The sequence below is a fragment of the Lonchura striata genome, chromosome 14 (genome assembly GCF_046129695.1).
Source record: "Lonchura striata isolate bLonStr1 chromosome 14, bLonStr1.mat, whole genome shotgun sequence".
In the NCBI taxonomy this organism is placed as follows: domain Eukaryota; kingdom Metazoa; phylum Chordata; class Aves; order Passeriformes; family Estrildidae; genus Lonchura; species Lonchura striata.
In genome coordinates, this window is record NC_134616.1 from 13,819,004 (window position 1) to 13,837,871 (window position 18,868).

At 44.2% G+C, this 18,868-nt stretch overlaps 1 protein-coding gene and 1 long non-coding RNA gene across 7 annotated transcripts in view; one reads left to right on the forward strand and one right to left on the reverse strand.

Moving 5' to 3' along the window:
• SLITRK2 (SLIT and NTRK like family member 2) lies at positions 1-4,580 on the reverse strand. 2 transcript variants are annotated; one of them, XM_021547863.3, is made up of 2 exons: positions 4,363-4,580; positions 1-3,466 (listed from the first exon to the last, which is right to left on the reverse strand). In XM_021547863.3, the coding sequence occupies exon 2, from the start codon at positions 3,421-3,423 to the stop codon at positions 853-855; it is 2,571 nt and encodes an 856-aa protein (XP_021403538.1). In that variant the 5' UTR covers positions 3,424-3,466; positions 4,363-4,580; the 3' UTR covers positions 1-852. The 2 variants fall into 2 exon arrangements, with proteins under 2 accessions (XP_021403538.1, XP_021403537.1); XM_021547862.2 differs by lacking the exon at positions 4,363-4,580 and adding an exon at positions 3,890-3,976.
• Positions 4,222-18,868, forward strand: part of LOC110480127 (uncharacterized) — a 26,888-nt gene continuing 12,241 nt past the window's right edge. For all 5 annotated transcript variants that reach the window (XR_013340798.1, XR_013340797.1, XR_013340799.1 and 2 more), the window contains exons 1-2: positions 4,222-4,345; positions 15,836-15,881. This is a non-coding gene — a long non-coding RNA (uncharacterized LOC110480127). The remainder of the gene's footprint in view (positions 4,346-15,835; positions 15,882-18,868) is intronic.

The window sequence follows — 18,868 nt, forward strand, 5'->3', positions numbered from 1 at the left end:
TTGTGTTAAACATCTTTTATTAATGAGCTGTTATTCCTGGCTGAGGCATTTGATAACCTCTAGTCCATTGCTAAATCGTCTCAGCTGATTTCTGTGAGTCACTCTAAACAAACCTAGAGGGAAAAACACCCCAATAATTTACATTTGAGTCTGCAAGGTCCTAGAACTAGAGTCATTTAAAGAAGGGCAGCTTTCCTATAAACCAAACCTTCTGATTTAATGCAGCTGACATATAGATCTATTTTACAATTTTTTTTTAATTTCAAAAATACAACACATTAAAATAGGTTCAATTTATCAAAGCTAAGAGCAACAATTAAGTAATAATGTACTTAAAGTGCAAAGGCACTTTAACACAAAAAAGTGACGCCCAGTGGCTATAGTTGGTAATTGAAACAGCAGTACTGTATATTATTATTTACAAAAGAAAGTCATAGTCCAGGAAAAAAAGATCTTTGGAGATCTTCTACATAATACATTAAGTTGCCATTTTGAAATCAAAAGAAAAAAAAAAAACAAAAAAACAGAAACCCTAAAGACCCCCTTCTTCATTTCCTTCAAAATCAAAAAAGAATTATGCAAGATCTATTACAGAAAGATACATTTGCAATGACAGTTCCTAGAGAAGGGTCAAAAGGAGAGAGATATAGAAATAATTTAAAGGGAACGTTGTAAAAGAAACACCACATCCCTGCTATGCTGCAAGAGTTCCTTTTCTCTCTCACTCCTTCTCTGATTTAAAAAAGTGGAAATGTTGGGAATGCGACAGATGACATCAGTAGTGAGTTCAGACTCAAAGAAATGTGGTGCTGAGCTCATTAAAAAAATTTCCTTTGTTTCCCACCTCCCCCCTCACAGCTGACTGATTGCAGTTTGTTTTTCCAGAACTTCGAGGTAGTCTGGTTCTGTTTGTAGCTTTCCTTGGAGTAAAGGATGCTCAGGTTTAGACTGTTCTGCAAAATATTTCCTGGGAGTTCCATATAAAACAGTTTTATTTATCCTGTCCTGGTTTTGGCGTCTGGATTCATATGAAGGGGCAAACTGCCTTTTGGGTAAGGTACAAAAGTTATAATGAACTAATCCTCCGGTGGGGAGTTCCTTAACCCTTTCTGCAATATTTTGATATAGGAGCTCTGGTTCCCTTGGTGAGGACTGCTTTTCCAGCAATTCAGCTGCACTGATTGTAAATGCAAGACTGGTGGGGTCTTCTTTCTTGTGGTCAAGACTGCTGTAGCTAAACTCATGGAGATTCCTGTAATAAGCAACTGGATCCCCTTCCTTTTGCATGTAGATTGGGTTTTGGCACATCTGTCCCACAGGAGGGGGAATGTAGTTATAAACATGTCCTTCAGTTTTATCATGGGTCTCAGTGTTGTAAGACCCATACTGGAGCTGAAATGAACTTATATCTACATTGTTGGCACTGCTGGGCATGCTCTGCACCCCCTTCCTGCGCTTAAGGACAAAGACAAATAGACCTGCCCCAAAACAAACAGACAAAATAAACACAACCAGCAAGCCTAAAATCAGGACAGACAGCGGAACTTCAGTGTGTAATTCTGGGTAGGAGCTGGGTGAGACACCCAGATGGGGCGTATCGGTGTTCTGGTTCATGGAGAGGACAGAAGAATCTGACAAGTTGGGGTTCTCTGGGCAGATGGCTTCTTTGCTCAGGAATTTCAGATGCTCTCCAGAGTGCTTGGTGGGAGACTCACATATTACTTCATTGATAACTACAGGGGGATTTGACTGCTGGTTGTTCTGGTCAGTGACTTTCTCTATCCAGTTCCTCAGCCCCAGGATGTCACACGTGCAGTCCCAAGGGTTCTCTTGGAGGTCTATCTGAATCAGAGCTGAGAGCTGGTCCAAGACTCCTCTCACAGGCAGGTGTGAGAAATGGTTGTTCCTAAGGTTGAGCCTGGTGAGGGAAGTGCCTCCAAAGACATTATCAGGCAAGGATCTGAGCAGGTTGTTATTGAGAAACAACAGATGAAGATTACTCAGAGCATCAAATGTGTGTGGCAGGATCTCCTTAATGACATTGTACTCTAGGTAGAGGTACTGCAGGCTGTGCAGCCCTTCAAACATGGATCGGTACAGAACCTCAAGGTAATTGCCATTAAGGTAAAGTCTGCGTAAACTTGTGAGGTTTGTAAAGGCACCTTCTTGTATCACTGCAATCCTGTTATTTCCTAGATGTAGCAAATCCAGAGAGCTGTACTCTGTGAGATCCGTTCTATAGATGACTTGCAGATAGTTACTGGTAAGGTAAAGTTTCTTTGGACTGGTTGGCCTGGGGTGGAGATCGGAGATGTTACTTATCTTTTTCTCTTGGCAATTAACATTTAGGCCATTGTCTGAGCTCTGGGACGTACAGATGCAGCCAGCTGGGCAGGTGATGGGCACAGGAGACTTTGTCTGGTAAACCATGATAGGCCCAAATATTTGTCTGTCTTTTGACACAGAGACGCGGGGGGTGGGGCGGTTCCTAGTTTTGGGTGGCCGGCTGGATTTTGGGGCCCTGGTGGGATTGATGGCAGAGTTGGCTGTGGGCGATAGCCTCGAGATTTGTGGGTCTGAGAGGACAGGGTGTTTTTCCCTCTGGTTTGAATCACTGGAGCTTTTCCTAGGGCAGAGATCTTGCCTGGTTAGCTGGGTCACATCTTTCCCATGAAGCCTGAAGGGGGTTTCGCAGACTATCTCACCCACAAACACGGTGATGGTGTCTAGCCAGGCCTTGAGTGGCAGCAAGTCGCAGGTGCAATTCCAAGGGTTTTCCTCCAGTTGGATTTCCATGATGCCTCCAATGTGCTCCAGCACACCAGCAAAAGGCATCATCTTCAGCCGGTTCCCCCGCAGGTCCAGGTGAGTGAGGAGCACAAAGCGGAAGACATTGCTGGGCAGGGACAGCAGGAGGTTGTCATTGAGGATCAGCACCTTGAGCTTGTTCAGTTTGCTGAATGCCCCCGCTTCAATGGCACTGATGTAATTGTAATCAGCCTGCAGGTACTCCAGACTCTCCAAGCCCAGGAAAGTGTCTTCCTTCAGCACTTCCAGCTTGTTGTTGTTGAGGTGCAGCCTCTTGAGGGTGCGGAGGCCGCTGAAGGCCCCTGTGCGTATCTCCTGCATGTCGTTGTTGCCCAGGTGCAGGGTCACGGCGTTGGAATAGTTGACGAACTCATTGGGGAACAGGCGGGTCAGTGCGTTCCCATTGAGAAACAGCTGGTAGATCTTGGACGGGGGCGGCAGGAGGAGGCTGACGGTTGTAAATCCCTTGTTTTCACAATTAATGTTCAGCACGTTCTCCTTCTCCTCGCAAGGGCAGCGGCTCTTGCTGCAAATGTCTTTGGCAGGTTTGCGACTCTCTGTCCACGAGATCCCAGCCACTGTTAACAAACTGAGCAACCAAACACCCTTCAGCATCTTTATGCGCCGTCGATCCCCGCTTTGGTACCTACAGTCAAACCTTTTGAGACAGGTAAGGAGAGAAAGAAAAAATCCCCAGTGAACACGGCCGGCAACAGAGGCTGCACGGGGAGAGCGAAAGCAGGTCGGAAGGCTGGGGGGGAAGGGGAGCTGCAAGGCAGCGGCTTCCAAACTCCTCTGGAATCCCCCCCCTCCTCCTCCCGTCTCTTGCTCTCGGAAAGCGCCTGCGGAGCTGCTATGGGGAAGCCCCGTCGGGGAGCTCCCCGACGCTGGGGTCCCTAGGCTGGGCTCTCCTCCCGATCCCCCGTCCGCCGCCCCCGCCCCGGCGGCCGCCGGCAGCGCGATCCCCGCCGCCCGTCCCGGCTGCCGGCGCCTGCCAGCATCTCCCAGCGGGGCACGCACGGGCTGACAGCGAACCCCCCGCCGCAGCGGCGCCCCCAGCCCGCGCTCCCCGCGCCCCTACCTGCTCTCGGGGCGCCCGAGCGGGCAGCGCGGGCAGCAGCCGCCGCCGAGAGCCGCCGCGCCCCGGGAGCCAGGCGCCCGGCGGCGAGCGGCATCGCCCGCTCACGCCTCAGCAGGAGCCCGGCGGGGCGCCGCCGTCCCGGCCCGTCCCGGCCGGGCCCGTCCCGGGCAGCGTGGAAGTTGTGCGGGCGGGGGCCGAGCGCGGCGGGGCTGCGCGGGCAGTGCGCGGGGCGCGGCGCGGCGCGGCGCTTTTGCCGGGAGCCCCGCGCGGAGCCGCGCTGACGTCAGCGGGGGCGGGGGGGACACGCTCGTCCCAGCCCCCGGCCCCGGCCCCGGCCCCCCTTCCCTGCGCCGCTCCGGCAGCCGGCTCCGCTCCCGGCTCGGCTGCTCTTCGCGGGAGCGCTCTGACAGCACCTGCAGGACAGCGCGGGCACTCGGAGCCGGGAAGGGGAATAAGGTAACAGGCGGATTTACCTGGGTCTGGAGAAATTTTGGCCCCGAGTCCCTGAATCCGCGCCCTCAAAATAGAGATCAAGTCAAGCAGCTCCTTCGGCGAAAGGCAGCCGGCAGGCGCGCACGCACCGCGCACACACGCACACCGCACAGAGACGCGCGCAGCCCGCACACATCCTCCGCACACGCCGCACAGACGCGCACATCACACATCGCACACATGCACACTCCGGCTCCGGGAGCAGCGGTGCTGCGAATCCTGATCTGGCATCAGCATCCATCCCCCGCTCCGGCTGGAGCAGCCCCCTTCCCAAACTGCCGTGCCGAGCTCTGCCCAGCACGCTGGTGTTCTACACGTTCAGGGAAGTTCAACACCTTCCACCAAAACAGGCAGCGGCAGTCCCAAGCCTGAATCCCTGCGCCCTCTGGAACGCTCCCCCGAGTACTGAGTAGCCAGACTTAGCCACATCTAACACCATCATTCCCTCTGGCTGGATTAGTCCTACTGCCCCGTTGAAATGTTTGCGGTGTAGCATTTGTCTGCCTTTAAAAGGAGCAAGATCTTGGATCTTGGTTATTGTGACTTTGCTTAAGCTCCATGCCCTGGGCACAGATCTGTGTGATGGGAAAGGATGGCTGCTCTTGGTCTCTATCTAAAGGTAAAACTTTGCATTCACACTGGGGGCAGGGGACAAAAAGGCACTCTACAGGGAATTTCTGAAGTGCTAGCAAGGCACGGTGCAGTATTACCAGATTCTCATAGGGTATTATATGCACTTTACTTAGTCTCTAGAATGTAAAGGTTTGCTGCAAAATAGTTCTGAAATTGGCAAAAGTGGTACTGTCATCTTGTGGTATTCTTTAGCCATTATGTATCAGAGCCCACATTTTAGGAGCAGCAGAAATGTGCTGTCTATTTTTATCTCTCTTCTTGACGCTGGAAAAGGTAACATCCTGCAGCAGCCAGCACAGATGCCTTTGCAGTGCTCCTGGACAGGAATAGAGCTGGAGTTTGCATTTGGGATTGAAGCAGTTGCAGATTCCCTATCTAAAATTTGGAGAGGTTGTGACAAGAGCAGGAGCATCCCACACTGGAGCACGCTCTTGGTGTGGTGCTGTGTGAATTTCAACAAGATTGAGATTCTGAAATGTGCTCAGAGCTGCTCCATTCTGACTCTTTATCCAGCTGAATTCAGGAGCAAAAATTGCTAAGATCAGGAAAGATCTGTGTGGCAGACCTGCTGTTTTACAATACTAATGCACCAGCAGCCAGATTATTATTCTGTGAGATTTTTTGCTTGTTTTCTGCTCTAAACATGAGGATATGGCATTTGGGGAGCAAAATTGGACTAGTTACAGGCTGTAGGAAATCCTGTTTTCAGCTGTTTCTAACATAGTCTGGGGGCAAGAGCCTAAAAAGAGAAGGTAAAAAGGAGACCCAGGTTGATTTTTTTTTTTTTGCTGTTTTATTATTTTAAGAAGGGAGCATATTCACACACACCTGGCCCACACTGGCACCACACAGAGGCACACAGAAGCTCCTGTAACCTCCCTTCATCACATCTCACCTGAGCAACCCAGCACAGCACTGCCAGCTCTCACAGGGCTTGCTCCAACACACAGCAAAAATGAAAGCACAAGTCCAGTGCATTTGTCCCTTGTCTCAGAGTGTACATTTGTTTCATGTCCATGAGTTTCAGTCGGGCACAGCTTTCTGGTGAGCAAGGACCATGTCCTGGAGTTGGTTTATGAGGCAACATGCACTGTCCCACTTGGTTGTGTTTACTAATCTGTGGGAAATGTGTTTGTGGCACTGCTGCTGCTGCCTTGGAAGGGAGAGCGTACGCATGGCATGCCTCAGCAGTAATTACCAGATTCATGTGGGATGCAAGGAACAGTGTGTTAGGGGATTGCAACAGTAATAAGACACAGAGATGATACTGATTCTATTACACTGCAAATGCATGCATATAATAACCATGGTTGTAGGAGGAGGAACAAGGATTTAAAAAAAAAAAATAGTAGTTTCAGCTTTTTATTTAGGAACAAAAGTCCTGATTTCTCAGCATGTCTGAAGTGTTTTATAATCCCTTCAATTAAAAACAGAGTTCAAAAGAACAGCTTTTTTCCTCCACCTGTTTTAAGGCCTTTATATTTTATATATTGAATGGAGGAACATTTCCAGTCTATGACTATCTGGGAACCTCCAGGGATGAAAGGCCAGGAGGCAGGTTGGTACAGCAGCCCATGAGGGCTTGGGTAAACTCAAGGTTATGCCTGATTTGTAAGCATTGTGGAGGTCCCAAATATTTAGCTGTGTTCCCTCAATGCTCCTTTTTGTGCAAAGTCATGAAGTCTCAATACAGATGCATAGATTATGAGACTTAATAGAACCATTGTGGCTTTTGAATCTTGCATAACCACCCAAGCCATCAGCTAAATTTGAATTAATTCCTGTTCAAATTAGATCATACTTCATAGGAAAAAGAAAAAAAAAATTGAAACCCAATAATATAGCCAGGCATATTTTAGGAGTTGCCTATGGTGAAAATCTGCCATCGTGTTTGGTAAATTGTTCCGATGGGTTTCATCCCCCACAGGTAAAAGCCTGGGCTTTCTCTACAACTCTGCATCTAACTGTCTTCACTTTGAAATGTTTATCCTTGTAATATCCTTGTCTGCTGGCTTAAGAGCCCTTAATTATCCCCTACCTGTTTCCCGTGGGGACACTCCCAGACAGCTGCAGAGCAAGTATGAACTGAATACTTGCCTGGTAGCAGCCTTAACCTGCTTCAAGCACTCTGTTAGCCCTGTGCTCTTCCATATACCAGTGCAGCTCTTGTCTGTGTGGTCCTGAAGCCACCACTTTATCTGTCTGCTGGCAGGGGAACAAAAAGCCAGACCACAGCATGAAGCATAAGCACATAAAATTTGGCACAGATCATTACCCTTCCTGCCTAGTGCACATCATGCTGTTGTCCTTCTGGGAGAGTAAATATCAAGGAGAAGAAAAAGTCTGGAAAAATGTGGAGATAATTTACTTTCTTCACATTATATCTGCAGGTGGATGCTAAACACTACTTACATGACTTTACCTATCAGTTTTTCTGGGTTTGCTTCTCTGTATATAAGTGAAGGAACAAATATATGCACCAAGTCTGATGGAATAAAGAAATGAAGGCAGCAAGAAACAAAGCAAAACCTCTGTGAACTGGATAGAGGGCAGGATATAAGTTTTACTGATCATTAGAATCTATTAAAGTAGCCTGGATGTTGCTGGTAAGTAAAGAAGTGTTTATTCATATAGTATAAGTAGAAGCCAATATTGCTTTCTGTGAACACAACATGATGGCTGATCACTAAAACAATAGGAATTTGTAAATGTAGGTATTTGCTGATCTTATATGTTCCTCATCCTATAATCCTGAACTGCATATGAGATGCCTACTCCATGTAAGCTTTCAGGGTTCTGGGATAATCATCACTGCTTTTCAACAAGTACCTTGTATTCTTGCTTTCTCTGTGCATATGTGTGTCTCTTTGTAGTTGGAGATATTCTACTTCCATAACTATGGAAGCCTTTTTTGGAGTCTTTCCTATACTGCAAAGTGAATTTTTGAGCCTCACTTAAAAGGAATTATTAAGGAAATAAACAGTTTCCAGATTTAGCAGTGTATGCAAAATAATTGTTACTTGTAATCCAGGGTTTTATGTCATCCAGCAGCCCTGGGAAGTGCTGAAAAGGACAGGATGAAAGAGTCTCTGTCTTCCACTTTCTTTGGGCAAGGAATGAGCTGGGGATGGTGAAGGAGGGTGAGCAGGAGAGGCAGGGAGGCAGCCTGTGCCCTCTGTGGCCCTGTGTCCATCCTGGGCTACCCAGCAACATCTGGTGCCACCCCTGCTGAGAGGCAGAGGAGGGAGACCTTTGGGATGAAGCCTCGGTGGAAGGAGAGCTGCTGGAGGAGGCAGTCTGAGGGCAGAGGGGCACTCCAGGGTGGTGTCTACTGAGTGGCCTTTGGCTGGCAATCAGTGATTGCCTGTGCCATCAACTGTAAGCAATTTCTTTGGCTTCCAGATGTGCTTTTTAGCTCCATTTCTCCCAACCATGCAAACATATGGAGAGCTGGCCTACTTCAGAATAATGTTCACTGACACTTCATGACTACCTATTGTATAAATGAAGGAATTTAATGAACTATGACTTAAAATCAGTGTGCTTTCTAACTCTTCCCTCAGTTTTTGCTTCCTGACCAAGGTTATGCATTTTTGAGACCCGTTATCTAACTGTAACATGATTTTTTGTAAGGAGACTACATCATGATTTGTTTCAATATATCTGGGGTAATCTGTTTTATAACAGCACAGTGTGATTCTACCCTGGTGGTACAAACTGCAGCAGCAGAACTACCAGTTTCTGATTTTTTGTACCATTAATCCTGACTGTCTTAAGAAGAGAGTTTAATGTGTTTTAATGGCAGTAATATTGGTTTCAGCAGGAAATGTGAGAGAAGCTGTCTTTCAGAAGGCATCCCTGGTAGCCTGTACTTTGGGGAGACTGACAGACTCACCACTGTGCAATTAAGAATTGATCATTAGTTTAGATTTAGCCCAGTTTTTTTTTCTTTCTTGCCTAGCAGAACAAATATCCACTCCCTTAGTACACTCACACCTTTTATCACAGGACCCAGCAAAGCACTCTGAGACAATTAATATTTATGGATGTCTCCATCCTATTCAGGAAAGTAGCATGTCTGATCCAAAGCCCTTTGGTGTCAGTGGAAGGACTCCGACTGATTTCAGTGGGATTTGGATCAGATCTTTGAACAAATGCTTAGCTTCAAAGCTGGCACTTAGGTTTTATTGAGTGGTTTAAATATTTTTGGAAGTGCTTTGTTTCATCATGTCAATGGGTCTTTTTCTCTGATAGGAACAATGAGATGAATCTTCCTGATGATAGATATTCTGTACTGGCATTGCTGAGCAACAAGAACAAAAAAAACCAAAAACAAACAAAACAATAAACAAAACAAGAGAAGTGTGAGGTTTTATTTTCCCATCCTTAAAAAATAATGGATCTATTATTTATTGTGTTTCAAATTTATTGTGTCTACAGTAAATTATACCACTACCATTTACAAGTATATTTTTTTTCAGCTGTCCTGAGAATCATAATCTATGTGTTACATACGGTGAATGTTTTTAACTGGAAATGTCCCATCATGCAAGCACAAGTGCACACAAGTGGTTTTAGTGATTTGGAGAGTCTTGTTTAAATTATTGTGTCTTCTTGCCTGACTTCAGTGGACAGGGGGCTCATATTTGCATAATGCAGTTGATGTATGGGTATGATGAACGTTCACTGTTGAAAGTCTGGTGAGCTGATGTGAGATTTTTCCTTTTAGTTTTTAGTAGTAAAAGGAACATAACGAAATCTCTCCATATCATCATTTTTATGGCAGTGAAGTTGAAAGAATACAAATTCCACTGTGCTAATGGCATATCTAGAAATATGTGAGGAGCAGGAGCAATGGGTGAAATTCAGTCCTGGGCAGAGGGCCAGCCTACAGTGATTCATCATGAAAGCCCACAATTAAGACCTCAAAACAGGGCTTAAGTGAGACTTCAGTGCCCTATGCCTTGAGCTGGCTTTCTGCAATAGTGGGAGAAAGTTCCTCCAAATTAATTATTCATCATAAATAATGCATTCTATTAGTTTAGCCTATTTTTCTTGATTCCGTGAATTTATTTAATTGAAATTACTCACCAAATAATTTCTATGAATAATCATGGCCTGAGGATTATTTTTGAGCAGTTCATGGTGAGCATTTCATATTCCACACTCAGAATGAGAGCTGTGTCATTGAGTTGTCATTATGCACAGAGGTCACACAGTTCTGGTTTTGCTTCAGAAAAAAAATGAGATGAGTAGAAAAAAACCGGCATTTTTTAAGACTCCATGTGTTCCCAAAAGATCCTTCCATTAAGTTCTTTCCATGAGATGTTTATGAATAGTTGTCCACTGAAGAAAGAATTGGGTAATCATTGGCTCTTGTTTTTCACCTGGTTTCTAAGAGGAATTCTGTAGGTCTAAGAGGTCTAATTTCTAAGAGGTAATTCTGCACGTGCACAGGGTGTGTGCATGTCTGCCTGTCAGTCAAGGTCCCTCTTCCCTTCACAAAATTTTAAACTAAATCTGCTGAAAGGTGCTGCTCTGAGTGATTTTAGTTTCCCACTTCTTCGGCGGATAAGTGACTGAGGATTGTCCCAAGTGGGTGGGAAATTTCAGTCTGGCCTGGCTGAGCCGGGTCTGGCTGAGCTGGAGCTCATTTCCATGCAGCCAGGGAGGGTGGATAATTCAGCAGGGGTTTGGCTGCTGCTGAGCAGTGTTCCCACAGCCTCAGGGCTGTCTCTCCATCCTTCTGCCCTCTCCGGTGGGCTGGGGAGGAGGAGGGTCCTGGGGAGAGCACACAGCCAGGGTAGCTGGCCCCATGGCCAAAGGGATATTCCAAAACATGTGGTGTCTGCTCAGCACTAAAAGTTAAGAGAAGGAGGGGATGCCACTTGTTACAAGGCTGTTCGTTTCCTGGAGCAACCACTAATGAAGACCTACATCCCAGGAAGTTGCTGGACAGTACCTGCTGAGAATAAATCTTTTGTTTTCCTTTGCTTCCATGTGCAGCCTGTCGCTTTGCTTTAGTAAACTGCTTTTGCTTTTGTCTTGACCCGCATGTTTTCCCAGTGATAAAAAAATTAATTGTCTGAGAATTAAATACTTCAGTTTTTGAATAAAGAAAAACACTCCCTGCTTTTCTGCACTCTTTTCCACATCACTCTAGCCAGAAACTTCACTGTCTCTGAGCAGTAATCATTTACCTGAAAAATACCCTGTAATATTTGTCTTGTGGAGGCTGGTTGTATACATGCTGACTTTGAAGCATGATGTATAACTGCAAGTGGCGTGAAAAGAAATTGATGAGACAATTAGAACTTGTGAGAATGGTGGCTGCATTAATTTGTTAGGGAGAATCACTTATAAAGTATTTCAAATTCCACAGAAACCTTAAAATTTATTTGGCATCTGAAGTAGCTCCCTGAGTTGTTATTGCACAAAGCACAATATAAACACACATGAAATCCTGACCTAGACTTCAGCCACAGACAAATCTCCCTTCATGAGGGCTTCATGAGGTCAGGATTCCAGCTGGCTTCTTCCCTGGGGAGTTACACACAGACATAATAATCTTGAGTATATAGTACAATGTTTTATAGTGAGATGTAGGTGCTTGGGTAGAAAATAGGCATACTCAGAATCTCATCTGCTATGGACAGTGGTCAAAATCTGATGGTGCTTAAAACTGCTTGATGTCAAAATTTCTAACAATTTCTAACAACCTGGCCTTGGAGTTGCTTTCCTGGCTGTCCTCAGAACCATCTCTGGCCTGATAGACTCGTTCCAAAGCAAATCAGAAATATGCCAAATGTGCACATGAACTGAAAGGACAATAGGAAGGGAAGGAGTTAGCTAGTATTGGATCTGGATGCTGAAGATATTTAATCGTCTGCTTTCCAGCCTAAGTGCCAGGGGAGGGTAGGGGACACCTGAATTTGTGGAATAGTCCGTGGATGTGTGTGCCCAAATCCTGCACAGCATGGACCTTGTTCTTTGTGCGGTGCCTTTCCAGCCCATGAGATTCCATGTGAAGTGGAACAGCTTTGGTCTCAATATGAAGTGCGTATGCATTCCATAGCTCTTGTGGCATTTCTTTCCATTCCAAAGCATATAATTTTTGAACAACTGTCCGTCCTTTCTATGGCCTCTTTTTTATCATCTATTAGTCTTTTTCCTGTAAAGCAATAAAATCCTTTGCACAGCAGGAGACTTTTATGTCCACTGTGTGCCTGAGCAGGAAGTAAAGCTGGGAGGAGAAGAAGATAGCTCAGTTAGCCTTGGTAATCAACTGTGCCTTGGAATCTGGAAATTCCATTTGCACACATATTTGCTCAGAGTGTTTTTGCTTTACAACCACTACACTGGTTAGCATTTGCGCTTTCTGATTGGAAATATTGTTGCTTTTGCACACAGAAGTGTTTGGCTTTATTGTTTCTAGCTGGTGTTACTGATGCACTTAGAATTCTGAGCTGAGGTCCCTCCTTTTCATCTATTTGCCTATGACCTGTCCAGTGATCCAGATCATCTCAGGTATGAGCACTTCAATACCTTCTTTTTTTGAGATGCGTCTTTCAGAAGCCTCTCTTGCCTCATGACCACTACCTTTGTCTTTTGACTTTTTTTGTAGTAATACAAATATCTTAAATATCTTTTCTTTTGACAGAATACTTAAACATCAACAGCTAACAGGTGTCTTTCAGCAAATCACAGCTTACACAGTACCTGTAGCAGAATTGGGCTCATGGCAGATGCACTGCACCTACGAGTTTTTCACCCCAAAAATTCTACTTGTTATTTTTTATCCTTTATCCTTTCTGCTATTAAAATTTGTATTCAGTATTAGTATTTTGATACCACAGGAACATCTGATAACATGAGTCATGAACCAGCCCTCATTGTTGTATTCTTGGCTGTTTTGCTTATCTCTTTCTCCTCTAGAGTGCAAGTATAACTGTGAGGAGGGGGTCGTATCATTTTTGTTCTATACCTTTAGATCTTTTGTAATATGAAGGCTTAGACCTAGAATTATAATTGTGTGGGATGCTGTATGCATAAGCAGAATGACAGCACTTGCCAGGTAGCTTACAATGATGCAGTGAGAATTTTGCTATTTTTTAAACTGAATGTGGACATAAAAGATGCACCTATCTCTGAAAGATGATAGGTACAATTAGATTGACAACTTGTATGTCAGCCTTCTTGTTGGTGTCATTTAAAATTGCTGAAATGCAGTGCTGCCACTCCCTCCCTTCTTCCATTCCCTGAAATGAGGCTTATACTGGAAATGCTGACAAGACCCTTATCATTTGAGATGGCACCATGCACTGCTTTAAATACTGGTTATAAATGTTAATGCGTTATCTGAATGATATTTTCTCCACATGTAGGCAGCTCAGGATAGAGTCTCAGTAATAAATTTAACGAGTTCAGGGGGAAGGTGCAGTATGCTTATGTGAGTATTACAATGATTGGCATTTTTGCAAACAGCATACGATAAGTGGTGCAATTTTATTTTCAAAGTTTAATCAATAAAGAGCTCTCTGATATTGCCATGTATTTTGCAAATAGATGCTTCCTTGGGATGACAGCAAAACAACTTCTGTTTCATGGTGTGTTTACACTTAGGGTTTAATCAATCTGCTTTAGTGATTGTAATAAATTTTCATATTCCAAAAATTAAATAGAGGCTATAAAATAATTATGCTTCATGGTGGCATCCTCTTGCTGCTAGCCTGGGTCATCTGGCTTCACAAATGATGAAAAGAGCTCAAAGTCCATCACTGTGACAATTATAAGAGCACGGGCTGTGTACCAGTTTATTCTCATTTATTGTAAAACCACAACAGCTGTTGTAGAGGAAATTGAGGTGGATCTTCAAAAGCTTAAGAAGGACTTTATGAATGTCTTGTGCTGGCTTTTGGGAATGAATTTCCTATCAGATAAGAGGAGGCAGAAATGACCCTCACATTACACTGCAGCCTCCCCTGTAATTTTGATCCACATCGGTCACAGAAGTGGCTGAAGCTCCTTCTGTGTGAGCTCAGTAGTCCAAACCCCCCAGAGTGGCTCCTTCAGCGAGCCCAGCACCAGCACTGGCACTCCCCAGGGAGGCTGAGAGGAGCAGAGCATCCCTGGCCTTTTTTGGGACTTTTCAAACCAGCACAGAGGACTTTGGGGGATTCCCACTGCTCTGGGTGAGCTTTGTTCTTGCTGAGCAGAGCCTCATGGGCTGTGTCTCTCTAGTTCTTGGAAACAACAGTAGCCCTGGACAGCTGAAATTGGAAGATTATTTGAAGGCTGACCATGTCCACATGGAGCCGTGGTGGCAGCCCAGCTTGCCCTCGCTATTGCAGCAGAAATCCCTGCTGGCCCCACAGGAGCAATCCCAGGGAAGGCTGCCTGGAGCAGAGTCAATGATTGATTGGATGTGGCAGCAGAAGGACACACGCCATGAACTCGGAGATAACCTTGGGCAGGGAATTCTCCCTGTCACTCTCATCCTCTCTGATAAAAACACCGTAACTGGTAGGCATTTGGGAACTGAGGAAGCTTGAGCCTTTCAGGTGATTTAACCTGAATGTAGCAGAGTGCCACGAGCACTGAGGCAGAACCTCCAGAGATGGCAGTGGGAGATCTGTGCCAGGCACCACTGCAGGGAATGACCCGCTGGGATCCTGATCTCAGCACAGAAATTCCTCCAGAGCCGTGAGGGGTTTTGGCAGGCTGACAACAGCGTAAGATCAGGGTGTACGTGTGCTCTGCATACCTGATGAGTTGTTGTAGATGCCTGTGAAGAAAAATTGGTCTTTGAATATTTGTTTTTAACACTTTTTACTTGCAGCAGGAAGCCACTGTTTCAACATCAAGATATTGAAGCTTCAGCTGGAGTTCCACTTATATTCATACAAATATTCAAGGGAATGTCCTAGAGACAGCAAAGTGGTTTTACTCATTTTAATACAATTATGTTTTGTGATATATGTATGTGTGTGAGCTCTGTGTGTGCAAATATCTACATATAAGTATGTACATCTGTTTGTTTAAATAACAGGTGTTGTGCTTTGCTGTCTCCTAACCAACACCAATTCCCGCGCTGCCTTTGTAAATGTGCTGCAATGGCTGATTCTTTTGCATTCTTTGTGCTATCTTAGCTTATGCTGAATAGCAGTTTTAATTGGGATGGCTGAGCTCAGTGATTTGCCTTTGGAATTGGACACTTTTCAGTGCAAAGAGAGGGTACCACAGACTGACTCTTCTGCCTTTATCTTCAATCAAAACTCCATTAAATCAGACCTATAGTTGGTAGCATTCTCCCTGGAACATTCTCCCTTGCATTGAAATCCATGGGAAAGGCTAGAGTCTTTGTTTTTAAGGTTAATTAGGTCCTGAAAAGAATTAACTGGATTTGTTTTCTCTATTTTTTTTATCCTATTTTTAGGAAACTTTTTAATTACCTGCATCTTTGTTGGTATATTCAGATACACTTTTTCCCTTTATAGGAAAATTTTTATGTACTTTTGAGTTTATTAAAAGCCATTTTGATAGACAGATTCTAATTCTCATTTTAAACAAAAATGAGCATAGTGCTTGACATTGTGTTAAAATATTTTATAAGATATTACTATATATTAATGTGAGTTGTATTTTTGTTTAACTGACTGCTAACATTATTCACTGCTTAAGCACTAAATGTGAATTTGATTTTCAGTTGGCTACACTGTTTTTGGAAAATAAAGGGACAAATAGTTTAGGGCATAACCATTCAAAAATTCTGTGGTGAGGGTGGCAGTTTCAGAAACCAATTTTTTTAAATTTTATTTTCAGGTTCCCATAATGAATCTGCTGTGAACCCCACTACTGATTCAGAAAGGTAAATATTCTCCTTTGGCTTTTGGCTGCATGAAAACATTTCTGTATCAATATGATAACAATAGTTAAATGACCTGCCTGTGGGCCAGCAAAAAAATCCCCTCTATGCCCCTAAAGAGGGTTCCCAAAGCCTGCCTAACACTGACAGCAGAGAAAGTCTCCTTGTAGAAGACCATGCAAGGTTTGAGGCAGGAGAAAACTGTTGGCAGGAGTCAGACTCATAACTCTCCTCTTTTTCTTACTGAAAATAGAGCTATTTATCATGCTTACCCTTCAATGTCAATATACATGAAGAATAGAATGTGTTGTAGGAGGGAGGAGGGAGATATCATCTTGTTCTTTTACTCAATTTTAGATGAATTGATTTTGCAGGGGAGTAAATTTGTATTTGTAGTCCTCCTCCCCATTCCAGGTTTCCTTGTGTTGCGTTCACTTCCACCCCTTTCTCCCACATCTCTTCAGAAAATAACTGAGTTCTCAGTTATTTTCAGTGCAATTCAGTTCTCTTAACCCTTAGCAATAATCCAGGCAGCAGAGGTTTTGAGCAAGTTCAAGAAAGGCCGTGTAATGTCAGCATAATAACATGGCTCTTCTCATTCTAATGGCATTCCTTGTTCCTTGTTAGATTAAAGACGTTTTCTGTGACTTTTTTCCTGTTGCTGTACAACACACTTCAGTCACAAAATGGCAATGCTCTCCATGGACTGCAGGATTTTCTTCTTGATTCTTTTCTTCTGTTCTTATGATCTCTTTTTTCTCATCTTAGCTCTGGCTCTTGGTTTTATATCTGCCATACTGAATGTAAAATGCTTGGAAAGAGCAAGAATGAACAGAGACTGACAAGGCAGACTTCTGATCAATCATGTCACACCAAAAAATAGTAGTAAAAATAGCAGTCAGACTGGAAGAGGCACAGAGGAGGGACTGCTGTGGGAATGCTGAAGAAAAGTGGGGTAAACTCCAGTTTTAGAGTGTGGTTTGGAGATCCCACTCTTCTGTCATGTCTGATACCCACAAATTCTCCTGTTACTGACCCTCAAAGCTACAGTGTAGTGATTCCCAACAGGGCAAGGGCAGTCAAGGAGAAGCTACTGTAAAAACACAGGTCCTTGTGTTTTTCTCAGTGTTTCAGTGCTCTATTTACATGACCACCCACCGGTTTCAGCACTAATGACCCGCTGGAGGTGCTGAATTTATGAATGAATGAAGCCATGCTTCATGTCAGTCAAGCTTAGCTACAGAAATTATTGGGACCATTACTAGATCTTGGAGTTTTACTTGTCCATCCCAGCTGAGTTTCACTCTTATGAAATACACTGAGGCATTTCATACCTGCTGTCACCTTAGAGTCCTTCAATACAGCCTCATTTGGTGCTGCTTCAGGCATCCAAGAACATCTGGAGAGTCTCTGATTTCAGCCAGCTTGCAGAACATCCTCAAATCCTGCTCTCATAGCTTTGGGGTGCTGCAGTGTCAAAGCAAGCAGGAATCAGTTGTCACAAACAGGCACAAGCAGATTAACTGGAGGTGCAAAGCATTGAGGTATGATTGTGCACATTTAACTAGTGAATTTTAATGGATTAAAATTCATGGATTCCCCTGTGGCTTTGAAATTACCAACAAAACAAACTGCTGGGCTTATCTGACATTCAGTGCAGAACTACATTTGGTATCTGTGCTCAGGAACCTTGACAATGGCTCAGAAGCCCCTTGCTCTGAGCAGGGGGAAGCACAGAATAGGGTTGTCATTGCTCCAAGTGTAACTATCCAGTGAAAGTTTCCTTGATGACATTGGCAGCAGAACACAAGAGCACAAGCCCAATCTCCTTTGAAAGATAATTTGTTTTTGCAGATGTTGGAAAACAAGTTAGTTATTTGTTGTTTGGATTCCATACAAGGGAGGGTCTGATAAGGAGTTGCTTTTATGCTAAGAAAGTCAAGATGTTTTATGTGATTGCTTAGAGTCAGGAGAAAGCTGGATTAACAGACCTTAGCAAATAATGGACCTAAAGCCATCCTTTTCTGGCACCTCCCAAAAGCAGTATTTTACCTTGCTAACTGGCAAAATGCCATCTGAGCAGGCCAGCTGAGGCAGGCAGACAAATACTGTGGCTGGGTTCATCTAACATGTTTTTTGAGGTCAAATCTCCTGGAAGGCAGTGCAGCAGAGGTGCTGTGTCCTGAGTTTCTGAGGCTTCACCTGCTAATTGGATAGACTGTCTCCGCCTTAGTGCTGATCAGAGTTAATGCCCAAGATCAAAAGATAGCTCAATGAAGATAAATTTGCAGCATGAGAGAATTTGTCATGTATTTAAGTTACTGAAATACAGAATAAGCAGAGCACTGGTATTTTGTAGGTGTGTGTAAGAGTGTTGATCCTGAGACACTCATGGAATCTGAACAGTTGGACATGGGGTTTAAAGAAAATTAAGTCCTAATTTGTGTTTGATCTAAAAATGATCTCACATCCCTAGAACATAGGACTTTCTGATTGCTGTGGAATCTTTCCACCACCAGAAGACATTGTAAAACTGTTTATAAACTGGGACAAAACTGGTTCTGCAGGTCATATTCTGTGATACAGGGAATTCTAACTGCAACAAATCAGAGGTACTCCTGCCACACAGGTGTAGGAATGGGGAAGCACAGTGTTTGGGATACTATTCCTTCTTTTCCAGTAGTCAGCCAAGTTTTTCCAAACCCCTTTCTTGCTATTCAGACACTTTGGGACATATGGCAGATGAAGGCTTTTGAAATAGAGTGAAATCTGACCTGGAATCATAGGGGAGCTTTCTTTAAACCAGGTATATTTATACACACACTTCCTACACCAACAACATCCCTTTCGCCCATAGGAAAATAAATGTTTTCTCTAAATTTGCAGCCAGCACACCCTGTTTGCATGTATTACTCTTTCAGGGCATCAAACAGTGATCAGCAGGCTAAGGCTAGAGGGGACTAAAACTTTCTGTTGCAGAAAACATTCTC